The sequence below is a fragment of the Phaeoacremonium minimum genome (assembly GCF_000392275.1).
Source record: "Phaeoacremonium minimum UCRPA7 unplaced genomic scaffold PA7_03_scaffold_442, whole genome shotgun sequence".
NCBI lineage: Eukaryota > Fungi > Ascomycota > Sordariomycetes > Togniniales > Togniniaceae > Phaeoacremonium > Phaeoacremonium minimum.
The window spans coordinates 302,627-319,354 of record NW_006921344.1 but is presented as its reverse complement, the minus strand read 5'-3'; the positions used below and the strand labels follow the sequence as shown (position 1 = coordinate 319,354).

The 16,728-nt window shown below is 53.8% G+C and overlaps 5 protein-coding genes across 5 annotated transcripts; 1 reads left to right on the top strand and 4 right to left on the bottom strand.

Annotated features, from left to right (window-relative positions):
- Nucleotides 1–1,802: 1,802 nt before the first annotated feature.
- UCRPA7_5950 (putative regulatory protein abaa protein) lies at nucleotides 1,803–4,783 on the bottom strand (the record flags this gene model as incomplete). The annotated part of the gene is made up of 4 exons (XM_007918493.1): nucleotides 1,803–3,961; nucleotides 4,071–4,304; nucleotides 4,366–4,697; nucleotides 4,749–4,783. The coding sequence occupies 4 exons, from the start codon at nucleotides 4,781–4,783 to the stop codon at nucleotides 1,803–1,805; spliced, it is 2,760 nt and encodes a 919-aa protein (XP_007916684.1).
- Nucleotides 4,784–5,611: 828 nt separating this feature from the next.
- On the bottom strand, nucleotides 5,612–8,451 carry UCRPA7_5949 (putative pre-rrna processing protein; the record flags this gene model as incomplete). The annotated part of the gene is made up of 5 exons (XM_007918492.1): nucleotides 5,612–6,253; nucleotides 6,313–7,046; nucleotides 7,286–7,304; nucleotides 7,374–8,156; nucleotides 8,215–8,451. 5 exons carry the CDS (start codon nucleotides 8,449–8,451, stop codon nucleotides 5,612–5,614), a joined length of 2,415 nt encoding a protein of 804 aa, XP_007916683.1.
- A 594-nt stretch (nucleotides 8,452–9,045) lies between these two features.
- Nucleotides 9,046–9,605, top strand: UCRPA7_5948 (putative dynein light chain protein; the record flags this gene model as incomplete). The annotated part of the gene is made up of 5 exons (XM_007918491.1): nucleotides 9,046–9,100; nucleotides 9,166–9,188; nucleotides 9,239–9,307; nucleotides 9,371–9,467; nucleotides 9,541–9,605. 5 exons carry the CDS (start codon nucleotides 9,046–9,048, stop codon nucleotides 9,603–9,605), a joined length of 309 nt encoding a protein of 102 aa, XP_007916682.1.
- A 1,343-nt stretch (nucleotides 9,606–10,948) lies between these two features.
- Nucleotides 10,949–12,768, bottom strand: UCRPA7_5947 (putative com1 regulatory protein; the record flags this gene model as incomplete). Its single annotated transcript, XM_007918490.1, has 2 exons — nucleotides 10,949–12,551; nucleotides 12,605–12,768. The coding sequence occupies 2 exons, from the start codon at nucleotides 12,766–12,768 to the stop codon at nucleotides 10,949–10,951; spliced, it is 1,767 nt and encodes a 588-aa protein (XP_007916681.1).
- Nucleotides 12,769–14,684: 1,916 nt separating this feature from the next.
- On the bottom strand, nucleotides 14,685–15,509 carry UCRPA7_5946 (hypothetical protein; the record flags this gene model as incomplete). Its single annotated transcript, XM_007918489.1, has 3 exons — nucleotides 14,685–14,887; nucleotides 15,319–15,422; nucleotides 15,496–15,509. 3 exons carry the CDS (start codon nucleotides 15,507–15,509, stop codon nucleotides 14,685–14,687), a joined length of 321 nt encoding a protein of 106 aa, XP_007916680.1.
- Between the last annotated feature and the right edge of the window lie 1,219 nt (nucleotides 15,510–16,728).

Below are 16,728 nucleotides of genomic sequence, written 5' to 3'. Positions count from 1 at the left end.
TCACAGGCATTCGCCGCACCACCAGACTTGTACCCTCACGATCGCATCCTTGATAGGACCCATTTGGCGCCTCTTTGCCGCAGCCGTAAATAAATATATCGCCAGTGTCCACCCTCATCTCGCCTGCATCCAAGGAAAGGCATCCTCATCTTGATGGTTGTACGACATCGCTTAATCACTCACCACCTCTCTGCGCTTCTGCCATGATATGGCATTGGGTTGGTGATTGCCGCCCTCTAAAGATGTCCTGGGCAGGTATGGTATCGTTGAAACAGCATTCACGTTTGCGCATGAATTGTCGTTCGTCCAAAGACGGTAAGCTTATTGTGTTTCTCAAATCTCTCCTATTCTGTCAGCCATTACACGTGCAGATTCTCTGGCGCTCCACATGATGGGCGCAGGGATCTCGTGTCTCATCGTCTGTACATCTTGGCCCTTTTCTTTGCAAGCATAACCCTGGGGTGCTTTCTCCGGCGTGTGATCTCCAACACGGCATCGAGTGTGGCAACTACGGCTAAAGGGAACACTTACACCCGTACCAGATATCCTCAATCTTTCGCATTTACGGTTGCACTTAATGTAAGCTGATTGTGCTCCTTCTGGCAGTCGTTCTGCTGCCTTTTAATCGTGTTCTTCTCTTTCCGGAGGTCTTTGGCTGCAGGTGTATTGTAAGTCCGACTTGTGGGTTCAACTCCATCGCGACCAGTGTTTCATCCTATCTCGACATCATCCCCAGGCTCTTATTACTAAAAATGGTCTTGTCTCCGTTCTTCAAAATGGATCCATTGCAGTGATATACAGACTATAGAAATCGGCATGCCGACTTAAGCGGTTCTGCTAGAGAAAGCTGCGTTGTTTGCTCTGCTTGCGCGTCGCTGCATGGGTCTGGTTCTGTCCCTACCTTTGTGAAACACTGGCTCTCTTCGTTTCACGCCGTGTCTGTGCCACTCTATCCAACCCGCTTGTCGATAGGTCAAGTGTCGCAAGAAAATCTGCAGATATCTCTCCTACAGATGGAGCTTATTCTCCACTGTACAAGGTCGGCATTTCGTTTCTCTTGGCACGCACATCTGAAGATCACCATCCGATGTCTAAACTGTCTCTACATCGCCTCCGGATAGACAATAGGGGGAGCGGAGCAACAAGAACAGGGGCGACGTTTTTGACACCACTTCCCGAAGTGAGAACAATCACATCCACTACGAACAATATATTACTCAACAAGGCTCTAGAAACTTGGTTTCACATTTTGGCATGGCGAGCGCGGCTCCGTGGCGCCAACTCCTTTTCTCAACTCATTGGTCTAACACGATAATACACCTGCCAATTATCTCGTCTGATCCATGGTTGAGGGGAGGGTGAGGTTTGACCTAGTCTTAAGTGCTCTCCAAATGATTTCTTCAAAGGCTGGTATGTCCGTTGGGACGAAGAGCGAGTAATTCTCACAGATATTTGCTCGGGCACTAAGAATGCGTGGTTGAAATTTGTTATTCATACATCAGCCATCCACGAAGGTGAAGCCATGAAGACATAAGGCCAAAACATTAATTAACTCGTAACGCCTAGTGGCACATTAAATCGTAGAACCGTGAGACGCAATCGTCTATACATAAGTTTCATCCTGCAGAGACCCCCTGACCTTGACCCTAAACGCCTCCCCACCCTAACCCTTTTGATCCTCCTTATCATTCCTCAAGTCTTTGAAACCAAGGAGTCGAGCCTGTTCGTAAATAGTCCTAGTGTATGGGGTATCTTGATATTGCTGCTCGTCCTCCCGATGTCTGCGTGTACTTTACTCCTCTCTACTGCGTCCTCCCCTGTCTGACCAGCGGCGGGCGGCCGGGGTATGAATACCGGTCCCAGGACGGCCCCAACTTCGGGACCGCCGTGAGCGGGTAGTTCTCCGCGTCCTCAATGGCATCCGCTCGCCTCTTCCTGTTGTTGGTGAGCGGGCTGAGACCCGACGGGCCCGGAGGCATGCTGTTCTCGTCCCAGCCGCCGTTGCCGCCCGTCGAATGCTGGCTCGGCGGTGGCGGCGGCATCCAGCTCTGCTGCTGGTTCCAGGCCTGCTGCTGCTGTTGCTGCTGCTGTTGTTGTTGCTGTTGTTGTTGCGAATGGTGATGATGCTGGCTGCCACCCGGGCTGGGCGTCGTCGACGGGCCCGCCCACTGCTCCATGTGCGCCGGCGGCGCCTTCGCCTCCTGGCTGTCGTCTCCTCCCCCCGGAGCGAGCCCGTGGTGCCAGTCGAGCGTGGCGCTCGGCTGCTGCGCGTACCCGCCGGCCCAGCTCTGCTGGGACATGTCGCCGAGGTTCATGCCGTCCCAGGCTTGCACGTCGTCGTACACGCCGATCGTCCCCGGCGCCGCGGAGAGGTAAGTGTCGGTGCCGACGGAGCTGCTTTCGGCCATGATCGACGCCCGGCTGCCCGCACCCGTGGCGGCGAGGTAGTTGAGTTCCTGGTTCTCGAGGTCGTGGTGGCCGTGGACACCGACGCCGTTCACATCGTAGCTCGTCGTGTCAGTTCCGTACGAGGACCTCAGCGCTGCGGTTGGTGGTGGTGTTGCGAGTCCGTTGTGGTAGGAGTCCAAGACACTGATGGAGTGACCATAGGGACCAACAGTCGTTGGGTGGTGAGAGCCATCGCCGCCTGCCCAGGCAGAGTCCCACGCTGAGTTGAGATTCTCGCTCATAGCAGCGCTCAGATGCTGGTGGTAATCCGGCGTTGGCGACATCACATTGTCTCTTGACAGAGGGTTCGATGTTGGGCTGACAATCATCTGCTGCAAGTGGCTAGGGCTCTGGGGGTCAACGGCTGTCAAGAAGCGCCAGTCAGTGCCTGGGCTTTGCACAACAACCTCATCGTGCTTTCCATCCTTCCAAGCGTGCGTTGTCTCAAACGTCCAAAGCAGGACCGCTCGTCGTGTCCACCCCTGGCGGTCGTTTCCGGTTGCGCCAGGAGGGCAAGACCACAGCTCCTGGAACATGGCAATCTGCTTCACAAGCTCCATCTGCGTCACTTCATCACCGCTCGCGCCATCCTCGTCTTCACGCTTGATGGCCCGCTTCGACCGGCTGCCCTGCGGAGCCGGGTACGCCGGGTAGTGAGCGAAGAGCGCCAGTGTGCTCGCCCACTCGTGTGCCGGGAAAGGAATACGGCAGGCATCTCCACGGCGGCGGCTGGGATCGTGGCGACAGTCGCAGTTCGGGTTCTCGTCATCACAGCCCGGCTTGTGCTGGAAGATCTCACCAATGTCAGTACCAGTCGTGAGCAGCGCAGGCTCTCCTGCATTGCACAGCTCAGGCGGTCGGGCGAGCCGTGTAAGTACTCGCCAGCGGTGACCTTGGAGGGCCGGCTGGGCAATTGTGATCTTGACGAGGCAGCTGAGACCGCTGGCTTCCGGAAGTCGGGCAACGGTATGCAGGTCAAGCCTGACGTGCATGTGCAGAATGTCGCAGCGGGTGTCCTGGCTGGCCGTCTCGAGCAGCTCATTGAGCTTGGGGAAATCTCGCTCCCAGTCCTGGGAGACATCACGGACACAGGACGACTCCACCTGCTTCATGTTCCACGTGTATTCATGCAGTAGCGTGCCGCGGATGGAGCGATCATCCTTCTCCCGCCCGGCCCAGTTCTCCACTCCGGACAGGAACTTGTATCGGTGAGGGAAGTCGGCCTTATCGAGCACTCCTTCGGTCTCATGGTAGGTCTTTGACTCTGAGAGGCCTTCAACATCATCTCTGATCTTCTTGTTGAACACATAAATCCAGCAGGTTTTAGGCCTGACAGTGACAAGGGAGTCTGAAGCAAGGAGCTGAGCCAAATAGTCGTAGTTAGGCCGCACCTCAGGGAGCCGGCCCTGCGATAGAGCCACTAGGACTGGGTTAGTCTTGAAGGACTCCGCACCGATCTTGTCCTTGCTCGGCTTGGCGTTTTCCTTCTCTTCCTTTCCAAAAAAGAAGTGATCTGGGGTAATTCAACTGTCAGCCCTTGCACACACAAATTACATCTAACGGTTATTTTCCGCAAGCAGCAGTGGTGCCTGCAGATCACCGGGAGGCTAAAATAAACTTACAGCATCGATGGTGCAGGAAGAAGCCCTTAAGCACCTGAATGTGAGATGAGACCTGCTTGCGGTGCCTCCACATTTTCTCTTTCTCCGGTGTTGCACCAGGAGGCAGGGAGTTGCAGTAAGCAATCCACAGATACTCACTGATGAGCATGTTACGCCCGAACAATTGCATGGAACCGGTCTCCCGGTCACGCATAGAGAACTTGCGACGACCCATGTGAGGGACTAGAAGGAGAGCTATAGGCGTGTGTTAATGTGTGCAATGTGATAAGTCTACGTGAGTTTGAGTTAAACACACCATCCAAGAAAGCTTCTTCCAGCACATCAGGCCAGATCTGTGCATCCTTCTCTGCCTGCCTGAGTCTATACTGCTTGAACTCGGGAGAGAGATAGATGGGGTTGACGCCACGCCTGCTCCTCTTCTGGACGCGGAGCTGCTGCCGGCGCAGCCTGAGCCCTGAGGCGGCCGAGCCATAAGGAGAGCCGAGTGACTGTGTAGGGACGATGGGAGGTGTTGGGATTGATGAAGGGAGTGTAGGGATGCCAGTGAGGCCTTGTGAGCAGAGGTCTAGCGAGCCCAGGCTCTGATGCTGAGCATTGCCAGTAGACTCTCGCAGCGGCTGCCGGATACTAGAGACTTCATGACGGGCGTCATAAGAATAAGCTCTTGAAGGCGAATACCTTTGGGAAGGCAGCACCTGGTGGGCGAGATCCATTTTCGTGAAGGCAAAGAATGAAAAAGTTTAAAGGAGTGACAAATGCCTGACGAGAACGTCAAGAATGATACTGGATGCCTCAAGGCCTATCGAGGAACGCTCGATACAGGTGAACACGAGTTGTAAGAAATGTTGAAAGGAATGACATCGAGGCGCGAGCTTGGGATCAAATATGTTGACCGGATCGAAGGAGCATTGTTTTCAAGGAGCGAAGGGTATATAGTGGCCCCTAGGCCAACATCGTCCCCATGATACATTGATACCAGGGATCGCCTTAGATCTTCGGTAGATTGCATCCTAGTTCTGCAACGCATAGCCCAGGGCGACAGACCGAGGGCGTCTCCAGCGAGCTAAGACCAAAAGACGCCTCTGGAGAAAACGCCACTGCCTCTCTCGGGTGGTGCATCGCATGTACACTGGTACATGCATGAGGTGACAGCTCTGAAGATTTTCGCTATCCGCTCCGCTCGCACGATTCAACTGGAATGAAGGGCTGTGATGTTCGAGATCGCAGGTCCAGTGCGGACAAGCTCCCCAGAAATCAGTGGCGATGTTGTCTCTTTCGCGTCCATTGACCCCGAGCGCGCAGGCATGCAATGAGATTAAACTCACACATAAGCTAGCTTAAGTTCTGAAGGAGCCTCTGCCCAGGGAGGAGGCTGAGATCAGGTGGGGCCAAATCGCATCAAGTGTTGCTGAACAGGTTCGCAGGGAAGAGTCTCCTAGCAAGGGCTGCCGAGACAAAATTGGCAACGCGCCGCCCTCTCTAAAGGGCCACACGCACATTGGACGGCCTAAATAATCAATACATTTGAATCTTCATCAAATTCATACCTCGTCTTCGTTGCTATCGCCAATATTGACCTTTTGTCGCCCTCTCCCTGTGAGCTGCTGCAGGGCCATCTTATTGGCCTGCCCTCCGATCTTCTTCTGCATTTTCTCAATTTCCTCCTCAGGGTCAATAGCCTCGGCCTCAGCGTAGTCTAATACGAGCCTGCGACCAAGCAGATGGGTATCTTTGAGCGCGTTCAGCGCGTTCTCCGCCTCTCTAGGAGTAACAAACTCCGCAAAGGCAAATCCCCGGGACGAGTTGCCGAATTTCTTTGGAACGCGGACAGCGCGTAATTGCCCGTACGTCCCGAACAAGGTCCGAACGTCCTTCTTGGACGCCTGGAAGGGGAGATTCTTAATGACGATCTTTGTCCTCTGTCCCGCCGCCTTCTTAGCATTATCTTCTCGGCGCCGCTCCTCCGCGGCATCGAGTCCCTTGTGAGACGCCTTTACTACAAGAGTATGCCCCTCAAGATCGTAGCCATCCATGACCTTCAGTGCAGCCAAGGCCTGATCCTTAGTTTTGAACTCGACAAAGCCGAAGCCCATGCTGAGGATCTGGCCCGGTCGCTTCGGATCCTTCTTCGTCTTAACACGAGCAGCTACGAAGCCATCAAGGGATTTGAAGGTCTCGGCCAGCTTCTAGCTGTTAGCTTCAAAAGATCCAAGATACGAGCTAGCATAGTTAAGCAACTTACCTGTTCTGTAGTAGTGGCAAAGGCCAGGTTACGGACGAATAGAGATGTAGTATCAAGCTGATCGTAGTTGTCATCACGTTCCAGCAGTTCTGCAACAGAGACCTTTTGAGCGGGGCGATCGTCTGACACCTGCGCCTGTGGCTGCGGAGGCTTTTGGTCTCCAAACAGCTTCCTTGGCGCCTTCTCGAGAAACAAGACCGAGTCCTTGACCCGACGATACGCTAGTTTCGCAAATGCCGCCTTTGCATGTGCTGGTTGGGAAAATTGCACAATAGCAATTGTCTTGCTAGGAGGCATCAACACCTGTAATACAGTGCCATGCTCTTCAAAAAGCTTTCTCAGCTCATCGATGGTTGTTCCAAAGGGGAAATTCTTTACGAGTATAGCTGTGTCCCCCTTCTTCTGAGACTTGAACGCGTCAAGATCAACGCCATGAGCAGCGAAGTAAGCCTTCGTCTCCTGGATGACCGAGGTCTCCGCAATGGCCTGCTTCACGGCTGCGTCCGCGGAAGTGGGATCAAGTAGATCGCTCTTAGACACTCCTAGTCGGGCTGCGGTCGATGCTACGACAGCGTCTTGACTCATGTACAGGGAATTCCAGTTGAAGGTGGTCGACGCCGCCTCTGCCCGCTTTTTGATCAGGTTCTGTTTCTTGAGAGGCAGTTTGGAAATTGCAAACTCGTCCACAGCGAGCTCCTTTTTCGGGGCCGCAGGCAAAATGTGGAGCAGTCGGCCTTGGAAAGTCGTCCCATCTGTTGTTTGGAATGCTGTGACGGCAGATGATGGTTCAGAATACTGAATCAACGCGTAGCCCTTGCTCGCACCAGAGCTACTAACAGGTAAGTGAACCTAGTGTGGATTAGCAAGAAGGCTATGGCAACAAGCTGTATAAGAAACAGAAGTAGTCGGGTACATGTGTGTCAGAAACACGAAGCATCTACTAAAATACTGTGCCCAGCTTCTCATCAATTACCAATCGGTATAAGCTGTCCCTATCAGGGGTTCATCATGACATGTAAAATCTCAAGGGGGAGTGGGTAAGGGAAATGAGACGGTCTTACCTCTTTCACCTCGCCGAAGGTCTCGAAATGGCTTCTGAGGTCCTCTTCCGTAGCGCTGTAGGGAAGATTCCTAAGGAACAGCCTTGCGGTCCCCCGGATTGTGTCCACAGCACTATCCTGATCGACATGATGCGCCGGTTGCTCCTCATGATCTTCAACGACATCTTGATCAACAACCCCAGGTGAAACAGGAGATCCGTCCGCCGGTATGTCTTGACTGCCTTGCTTTGGCACAACTTGACTGCTCTGCTGCTTAACAGCAACCTCAGGATCATCAGGGTCCACGAGATCCAGCAGCCTATTGGTCCGGGATCTCAGCCAGTCGTCATCCGTGGCATTCACATCTGCTGTTGGCCTCGATGCCTCTGGAAGAGTCGGAGGGTCCTGACCTTTGACAACGTCCGCCACCCGGAGATCTTGTGTAGCCGGCTCCGCTTCTCTCCCTTCAGTCGCTTCCCTCGGCTTCTTTGCTGGTCTAGTTGGTATCGTTTCATATTCATCGTCGCTCTCTGCCTCAATCTGAAGAGCCGGCTCCTCCTTGCCCACGTCCGGCTGGCCCGGGTCCATTATTCCCTCAAGCTTGTTTGAGGAGACCTGACCAGTTTTCATGACCTCAAGGTATTCTTTTAGTTTCTTATCGGACTCGTCTAAGTCCTCACGCTTCCTCTTTTTGGGCTGTTGATCTGAGGTGGCCTCCTCTCTCTTAGGCTCCAGCGCCTGTGTAGGCACACCGACATCGTCATATCTCGCCCTTCTTGCGTTCGGTAGAGAGGGGTCTGAGATCTAGAGAGAGCACATCAGCATCCGTATCGAATCTAGCACAGCTGAAGGGTACACCTACGGTCTTTGCTGGCTCCACAGAGATCCTAGACAAACGTATGTATGACCTGTTGAAGTACTTGACTGCCTTGGCGGCGTCCTGAGGGGATTTGTAGCCGATGTAGCCGATCCGTCGCTTCGAGATCAGCTTGACGTCTGTGATTTCCTGGCCTTTGCCATTGGAGGAGAAGTGCCTCCGAAAGTCTGCCTCTGTGAGGGTAGGTGGTAGATTCTTGACGAACACTCTTGATGCCTCCATCTTGCCAGGTATTACTGGACAAGCTTTCAAAGTCGATCAACAATATGGCATGGTGGTAGGTTATGTCTTCGTTCTGAAGATCGAGTGTCAAAAGTCTTTGCACATCTTGAGGTCCCTTTAAATTTCGGTGTCCCGCTGCTAGAAAATTTCCTGCTCTATCTCTTATCACCACGTGATCTTGAAGTAGAAAGTGGAACCGCCTGTCTTCGTCTTCCCCCACGTTGGGGTCCGTGCAGTCTCCAAAAGTGACGGCGACCCTTTTGGACGTTGATCCGCCAAAACATACGCGACTGTTGGTTCCCAATACGCACGAACATCGCGAAATACCCCTATTCGGACTGCATCGAACCTCTCCACCGCCCGCCAACAGCCCTGTATCCAGCGTTCAGTGTCTTATTCCTTTTCCTTGTCACAGGTAAGATAAACCATAAGTCGCATCCGGCGGATCCCCAGAGCAGGCTATCGTTCAGACGGCGCATCAGCCGCAGCACTCCATCGCTAACGGCCAGTCTTCGTCGCAGCGCGTGCCTTTTCAACGCTACGAGAGTGTCATTTACATAACGAAGTCAACATCTCGCAGAACCCGAACACAAAATGGCGGATGTCAAGCAGTCATCAGGCTCTCCTGCCCCACGTGAGAAGCTAGAGGGTGTGTAGAGCAACATGCTTGCCTTCTGAGGAGACAACCTATAGCTAACCTACCGTGCATTACAGCCCAGATCAAGTCGGCAGATATGGTGAGACATCTATGTGGTCTCCTTGTGGACAATAATTGACAACTATTCAGACGGAAGATATGCAGGCGGAAGCAATTGACGTTGCTCAGGAGGCGATGGCCAAGTTCACGATCGAGAAGGTTCGTTCCCCGTGGTGTTCCCATGGACCTTCGCGAATGTGGAGGGGCTAATACTCCTTCTAGGATATTGCACAGCACATCAAGAGGACGTTCGATGAGCGCAAGGGTCCCACATGGCACTGCATTGTCGGCCGTAACTTTGGTAGCTTCGTCACTCATGGTATGAAAACCGCCATGTTACCATACTCTGAAGACTTGCGAACGGCTAACGTTTTGTTTCTCCCGCGCTCCAGAAACTAAGCACTTCATCTACTTCTACCTTGGCCACTGCGCCATCCTCCTATTCAAGACCCAATAAGCGAAGTCATGGAGGGAACTGATTACCTCCAAGTTGATTGGCTGCTCTTCACTGCTAGCAAAGCCCTGGAGTCTGGACGAGTCTGGGTCAAACGGGTACGATTTTTATGTGACGGGGATCTCTGGGAAGAAAAGGCGGCAGGTTACTATCAGTTATCCACCACCATAGCTGAGGAATGTGAGGTCGCGTATACGTTAGTCTGGTTCTCCTACAGCAAGAAATTCATAACGAAAAAGCGCTCCTTTCACGCCGCTACGCCACCAGGAAGCCACTGCTCCAAACCCTTACGTCAGTGGCCTTTGTGAGGATCGAGGAGAGAGTTGTTGGTTGTTTGATTCTAGGCCAGGGAGCTTACTTGACAGTCGAGCCCCCCTTTCCACCTCCCCGAGACATTGCTACAGTGAATAGGAGGACGGTGTCTCTCCGACGCAGCTGCAATAAGACACGACTATATAAGTTCTTTGCCCATATAGCGAACCACTACCGGTTTCGCACGGAGCGTATCTCCTCATTGGGCACAACCTGCATCCCTAGCCTCCTGGGCTCGTCTCCCCGAACCCGCGCTGGATTGGGTGCAGCTCTCTCCCGACCTCTCGGGTCCCCGGGACGTGAGACAAGAAGCTGCGATAGTTCCTGCGCTGGAAATTGCATTCTTTTCTAGGCCATTCCCGCCCCGGCTCCAAGTGGAGCCCTATCGGACGACTCTCTCCTCGAGGGAGATCGAGATCTCTGGCCTCCCCGGCCCGGCTGCTGCCGAGGAATGTGAACGGCTGGGTTGGGGTCCGAAGAGCTCTGACAGTAACTTTCCAGTATCCTCAGGAAAAAGTCACAGAAGAGTCAGGTACGAGTCATAAGAAGAGACAGTAACATGCAGTTGCTTCGTACTCCAGACAGACCACCAAAGCAAGGCGTTCCAGATGTAGATATCTTGCTTACGAAGCCCATACGTGGCATCGAGGCTGAGTGACTCTACAACGCTTGTATCGTATTATTCGGTTACAGATAGGTTCACATGAGAAGCAATGTTTTGATTGATATTGATTTCTTTTTATTTATTCATTGGTGTGTCCTGGTATCGTGACTGACTGTCAAAAATCACGCTGTGCTGTGCCTGCCATTTACAAACCCCCTAAATCCCCTCAATGCAGACCGATTTGGTGCCCTGTGATGCCAATGACCCTGTGCTTAACCCTTTTTGGTTTTTCAAATGCAAATCAAAATACTTTCCCTCAAACTAGTCAGTCCGCCATGGACGTTCTCATTCATCTGTCATCAAATCTCTCTCCGTCCATCATTTAGCAAGCATCTCCCGTCCCAAGCATCAATATCTCTCTCCTCCACTCTCAGTGCTCCGGGGGTATCTCGCGGTAGATCTCGGTCTTCATCGTCTGCAGTCGCTCCCGCATCTCCAGGAGGTCCATCATCTTGTGCTCCGGCGGGTTCTCCTGGCCGACAATCTCCTTGTGCAGCGCCTCGTACTTCTGGTAGAACACCTTGAACTTGTACGCCTTGCTCATCAGGTCCTGGCTCAGGCGCTGCCGCTTGCTGGCTGCCTTGGCCTCGGCCTCGCGCTCACGCTCGTGGTCCGCCTTCCGCTTCTTGTTGTTGATAGGCGGCTCATTCTGCTCCAGGTCGCTGGCGTTCGTCGGCGGCGATGAGGCCAGTGGTGAGGACTTGGTAGGTGATGTGTTTTTAGACTTGCCATTGCCGGCGAATGACATGCCAGAACTGGTAGCGCGCGAACCCTGAGAGACGTCCGATGTACGGTGCGGCTTCTGAACGGGCGGCGCCGCTTTGATCTCGCGACCCTTAAAGCGCTTGCTCAGGGGTGTGCCCGAGCTGGAGCTGCTGTCATCATCCTCGATCGGTCGCTTGACAGGTTTGGATGGTTTCGGTGGTTTGGGTGGTAGTGCCGTCACCTGTGGCTTGGTGATCTCCTTACGAGGAAGGGGCTTGGGCTTCGGCGGTGGTGTATCCCTAGCCTTCTCGACTACAGGTTTAGATTTCGGTACAGTAGTTGACAGCGGTGCCTCCTCAGAAGATGAGTCGTCCGAGTCCGAGATGAACTCTTTGGACAGGATCCGCGGCTTTCCGCCCTTCGCTGAAGCCTTTGTTGGAGAAACCTTTGGCGCAGCTGGCTTCTTTGAGTTGGACAGAAGCCTCTTTGCCTGCGCCTCGCGCTCGCTGACCTTCTTCGCCTTAGCCTGTATGGGTTGTGATGAAGATCGCTCCATGGCTGCGCCTCCCTTTGCAGCACTCTTCTTCTTCTCGTCGCTGTCTCCGTTCTTCGAAGACCCTGCACTGGAGTCCTCCGCGTCCTGCACTGTGATCTTCGGGGCCTTCACCGGCGGTTGCGGGGGACCCTTTGCAATGACGGCCTGTAGCTTGCTCAGGCACTTTCCCTTGCCTCTCTCCTCTTTGGGCAGGAGCTTCTGCCACTCCGGCTCCGTCTCGCCAAGTCTCATCTTGTCAAACTGCTTGATAGCATTGTCGATGGCTTGCTTTCTCTGCTCGCCGCTGGAGTACTTGTACTTGTAGACGTCCAACTCCTTCCAGTAGATTTTCTTCATCACATACTTCTGCAAGCGGTCGTCAAAGTCGGCGACCTTATCCAAAGCGGTCTTGAAGTCCTTCTCCGAGTCACCTGGCCACTGCTTCCACAGCTCATCATACGAACGCTCCTTGACAGCTAGCTCATGCACAATGGGCGACCGCTGCTCCTTCGCCTGTTGGGACGCTTGCTGGGACGCGGACAGGGACGGTCCAAGTGAGGGAGAGCCCACGCCGCTGAGAGCTGGGCTTGAGGGTACAGATCTGGTGATAGCAGAAGACATGGCCGCAGCCATGGCGCTCTTGCCCGCCGGCAGCAGCTTGCTCTTGCTGGCGGCCTTGCCGCCCTTCATTCCGCCGCGCTTCGTAGAGATTTGTGCATCTATGACCCGAGTCCTATAGTCCAAGTTAGTCGAGTCCAGTTTGCCAAGCGCCGCAGACAGCCATACGCATTCTCGAGCTTCTCAGCATTGTGTGCTGCCAGCGAGCTCTGGAGCGCTTCGATGTCCTTGTCGAGTCCATTGGAGACCTTCTTGGGCCCCCCGACGGTCACCACTCTGGGTGCTTGCTGCTTTATCCTGTGCTTGAACTCCGGCTTCCTAAAAATCGACATCGTGGGATTCGGTAGCCGCTCGGCTTTGCGGGAGGATTCTGAGGGGTCTGTAAAGTAGAGGTCGAACGCAGAGGTATCGAGGCTGGGAGAGAGGTGGTGGGTGCTCGATCCGTAGAGCAATGTCTATAACGATGGGTTTGTAAGTAAAAAAGATTCGGGAAGAGTATTGAGGCGGTTTGAAGTTGGGCATCTGCCTCCAAAGTAAAAGGCAGTAAATATTTGCTATTGTAGAACAATAGCAATTGATTGCTGGTGGTGCAAGCTTATTGAGGGTATTGTAGTCGCGGAACAATAGCATCGCGGCGTTCAATAGAGAAGAACTCGTGGGATTTTGACTTACAGGGCTGCCCCCAAGGGACAATTGGATATCCTGGCCATTTTGCACGCAATTTATCATATCCTCAATCACACTGTCGCTCAATGTGAGGGCAAAAGCCTGAAGCGGGAGAGCGGCTGCGGCCTTGGCCGAGCTCTCCAGCTGGAGGCCGGAGTCGGGAATACTGAGCACCATGGTGATGGCGGATGACCAACTCAATAGCAGCACTCCAAATCGGCAATTCGAACAGCCCTCGCCAGAGGGTCTGTTGACGAGTTATTTCCGACAGAAGCACCGAGGAAGCTTTTTCCCCCTCCTTTGTCTAATTTGTCTTCTATGGTATGTGGTATCGAGGAGGATCGTGGGAGAGTCAAAGGTCTTGAGCGAACTCGACGTCGTCTATGCCTAAGCAACGCACTGCAGGTAGCGGTTCCGAGGATGCGGGCATCCCATCGTTAGTGCCGCCTAGTGGTCGTCGCTCCAGCTATAAGGGAGAGCAGGGCAGATGTCTCGGTTACAACGGTAAGGTAGGTAGTTGACGATGTGAAGAGACAAAGAATACGGCCCGGCAGAGCAAAGAGACGAGGTGACGAGTTCTTTGCACGAAGCAAGCACGTAAAGACGTACTTGGATAGAGAAGGAAGCGAAGAAAGAAGGTCAGGAGCGGAAGCCGGTGCAAGAGAGGCACAATGAACGGACGCCGGGCGAGTGAGTGAGGGCCACCGCCAGACTAAACTCTTGTGAGGTAAGGTAAGGCAAGGCAAAGCAAGGTGCGGGTGTGCCCAGTGCAGCGCAGAGGTACCTACAGTACCTTAGGTACAGTACTCTGCTGTGCTGCAGACAAAGTGGGCGAAGTGAAGTGGTTGCAGGGCCCCAGCGGCGGGCGGGCAAGGTAGAAGGTTCCAAGGTTCCGATGAATGGGTAAGGGCCCGGCTTGCATGTACCTCGCCCTCAGTTTCAGCATTGGGTGATACTTCAGGCGACACAGAAGATGCGGAACTTTGGTATGTAACTCTAGCCTACCTACCTACTCTCCCATACTACGTACCTACGGTAGACTAAAGTAATGGATATTGGCGGGCACCCGCTAAGCCCACCTCTCCTCTGTTCCCAAAGTACATTCGTTCACTCATTGCAAGGCAGAAGATAAGATGGATGATGGTATGACAGGAAGCCAGGGCCAGAAAGTGACTGACTGGACTGTCACTGACTGCTGAGAGGGACTGAGTGAGCGAGCGCGTGCGTGGACTGAGAGTGGCTCACCAGCCAGGCCAGCAAAAACAGCCAGCCAGAATGGGCTCCCCGTCCTGTCTTGGTCGAGCTGGGGGCCGGGGTCCGCGATACCTCAAGGTACTTGAGACAGACGACAGGGGTCAGGGATCCACGGGTGACCAGCAGAGCAGATGCAGCCGGGCTGTTGCATGGCACTCGTCAATGGTCCTCTTCTCTATTGAAGCACCTGCTTCAGTGCGGTATCTAAACAGCAAGCGACCTGGGCGGGTTTGCCCTTTTCAGGTGAAGTGTCCAGCCAGTTCAAGTGAAGGAGGAAAAAGGCCGCAAGACGACCCCAGAGTCCAGACCCTGAATATTAGCTGATTACCTACAGTAGCGTCCCAGACAGGAAGAGGGTGGTGACCAGACTGCCAGACAAGCGAGTGAACGAGTGGGCGAGGGAGGCGACTGGGCCGTCCATCTCCTGTAGAGGCTCTCTTAATTGCCCTGTCTTGCCCGTCGTGTTTGGCGGAATTGCAATCAAGCCCTGAATGGGTCCAAATGTGATGGCAGCGAGATGGTGACGAGCACCTGAGTTCGGATTGGTAGGGGTTTCTTGGGTGAACACGACTGATGGACAACCCTCCAGCGAGCGGATATGCCAGCCGAGTGTGGCTCACTTGTACAACTTTCATCCCCTCCCCACCACCAACTTAGCTGCGCTAGCGGATCCCCTGCGGTAAGGGTACTTTGTAGCTAAATGAGTGTCAATTCACTTCTACCCATCCCTCCATCCGCTCGTTCTTCGGCGGAGTTATATGCAAGTCGAATAGTCGCTCCAAATGCTCCCATGAGTTGTGGCAATTGCGTTACAGACAATCGCTCCGCGGAAAGATGGGTGCGGGGAGTCAAAGGAGGGATTATATGGCTCTCGTGAGATAACCGCCAAAAGTGAGGGAAACACGCCTGCTCTCCAGCGTAAGGGCCTTGGCCTGGACGCGCGAGACGGCTGCGGGACATACCGTAGTAAATGTAGGCCGGCGTGACGATCTCAAGGCCGACGTAAACTCGCTTATTGCCGTGAATGCGCTTCATACGCAATATGCTGCGGACGGATCTGCTCAGACTATGATACTAGGGATCTTATGCCCAGTTGGGGCAGGATTGTATGTACCTGACAGCGCCTGGCTTGGGCGTACATTAGGCTAGCCATATTGCGAGGGATGATGCGTGCTCCGGACCAAGAATTGGGATCGATCGATCAGGCGTGTTCCAGAAAGAACCTGAGGAAATGACAGTCCTGCACCCGGGTGAATCACCAGCATCACCCTGTCTAATGTACTGCGTCTTGTCATGTGCAACAAAACCCCACGGCAATAGAAGTGAGGCAATACGAGGCAAGCTCAAGGCAAACAAACCTATTTGTGTAAGTGACGTCCATCCACTGTTGGCAATTCCAACCTTGAGAGCCCTGCAGTCATGATGGCTGAGCAGGTACCGCGGGTACATCGTTTGGGGCTTGAACTTTGCCTTTTCTGCTAGCCTGTCATTTCGTACCAAAAGGGCAGAGTCAGCCGGCGCTGTCCTGTTAGTGGGCAACGCTGAAGCCTCTTGGCGTCCATCAACCCGTCCTGCTGGCACTGGCTTACGATACGGTTTTCACCTCCCGTAGTCTCGCACCGGCCGGCCTGGACGAGGTCGCGTGGCTGGCTCTACTAGAGCTAAAATGCCGAGATCGAGTGGAATAGTCAGACAAGGTCGGTGAAGTATCATTGGAAATGGAATGTCACGCCAGTCTGTAGTCCTCGCATTTGAAAGAATGGTAAATGAAATCCATACAGTGATGCCATAACTATGATCTGGTCGAGAAGCACAGAAAAAATCGCGATATTTGCGCATTGAAGCACCGCATTGTGACATCCCAGGAGGGCAGCTGGCTCAGAATGGTCGGCGAGAGGTACTTCCATTCGTGTGACTGGTTTCAGTAGAATGTCCAGTGGTATTGAAGAAGTCCTGGCGTTGTGGGCTGCACCGCCTGCACCTGCAACCCCCATCCCGACCGAGAAAGAACGGGGAGAATGAAGAACCTTCTCCCCCTTGCTGCGTGTTTTAGATTTGACATCGTGAAGATGGAACCAATGGAGAATTCGGAGGCTTGTGCTGTGCTCTACTACCTCAGATATTATGTTTTGCCCCATAGCATATTTCGCTGCTGGCGAGCTAGCAAGTAAAATCCTATTAAGGGCTGGGGGTCCTCGGAGGGCGGAGGCTTCGAGGCTCTTCAGATGCCGGGAATGACTGGCCGGGTTGGCGCAACGAAGGGTGGCTTCCCCCATTTTCCCGTCATTAACCAGCGGCTGGTCTGCCGGCATGATGGCTGGCGTTCCTGATTGCGTCAATGACACTGGCCTCTCAAGCTATGGCTCCTACTC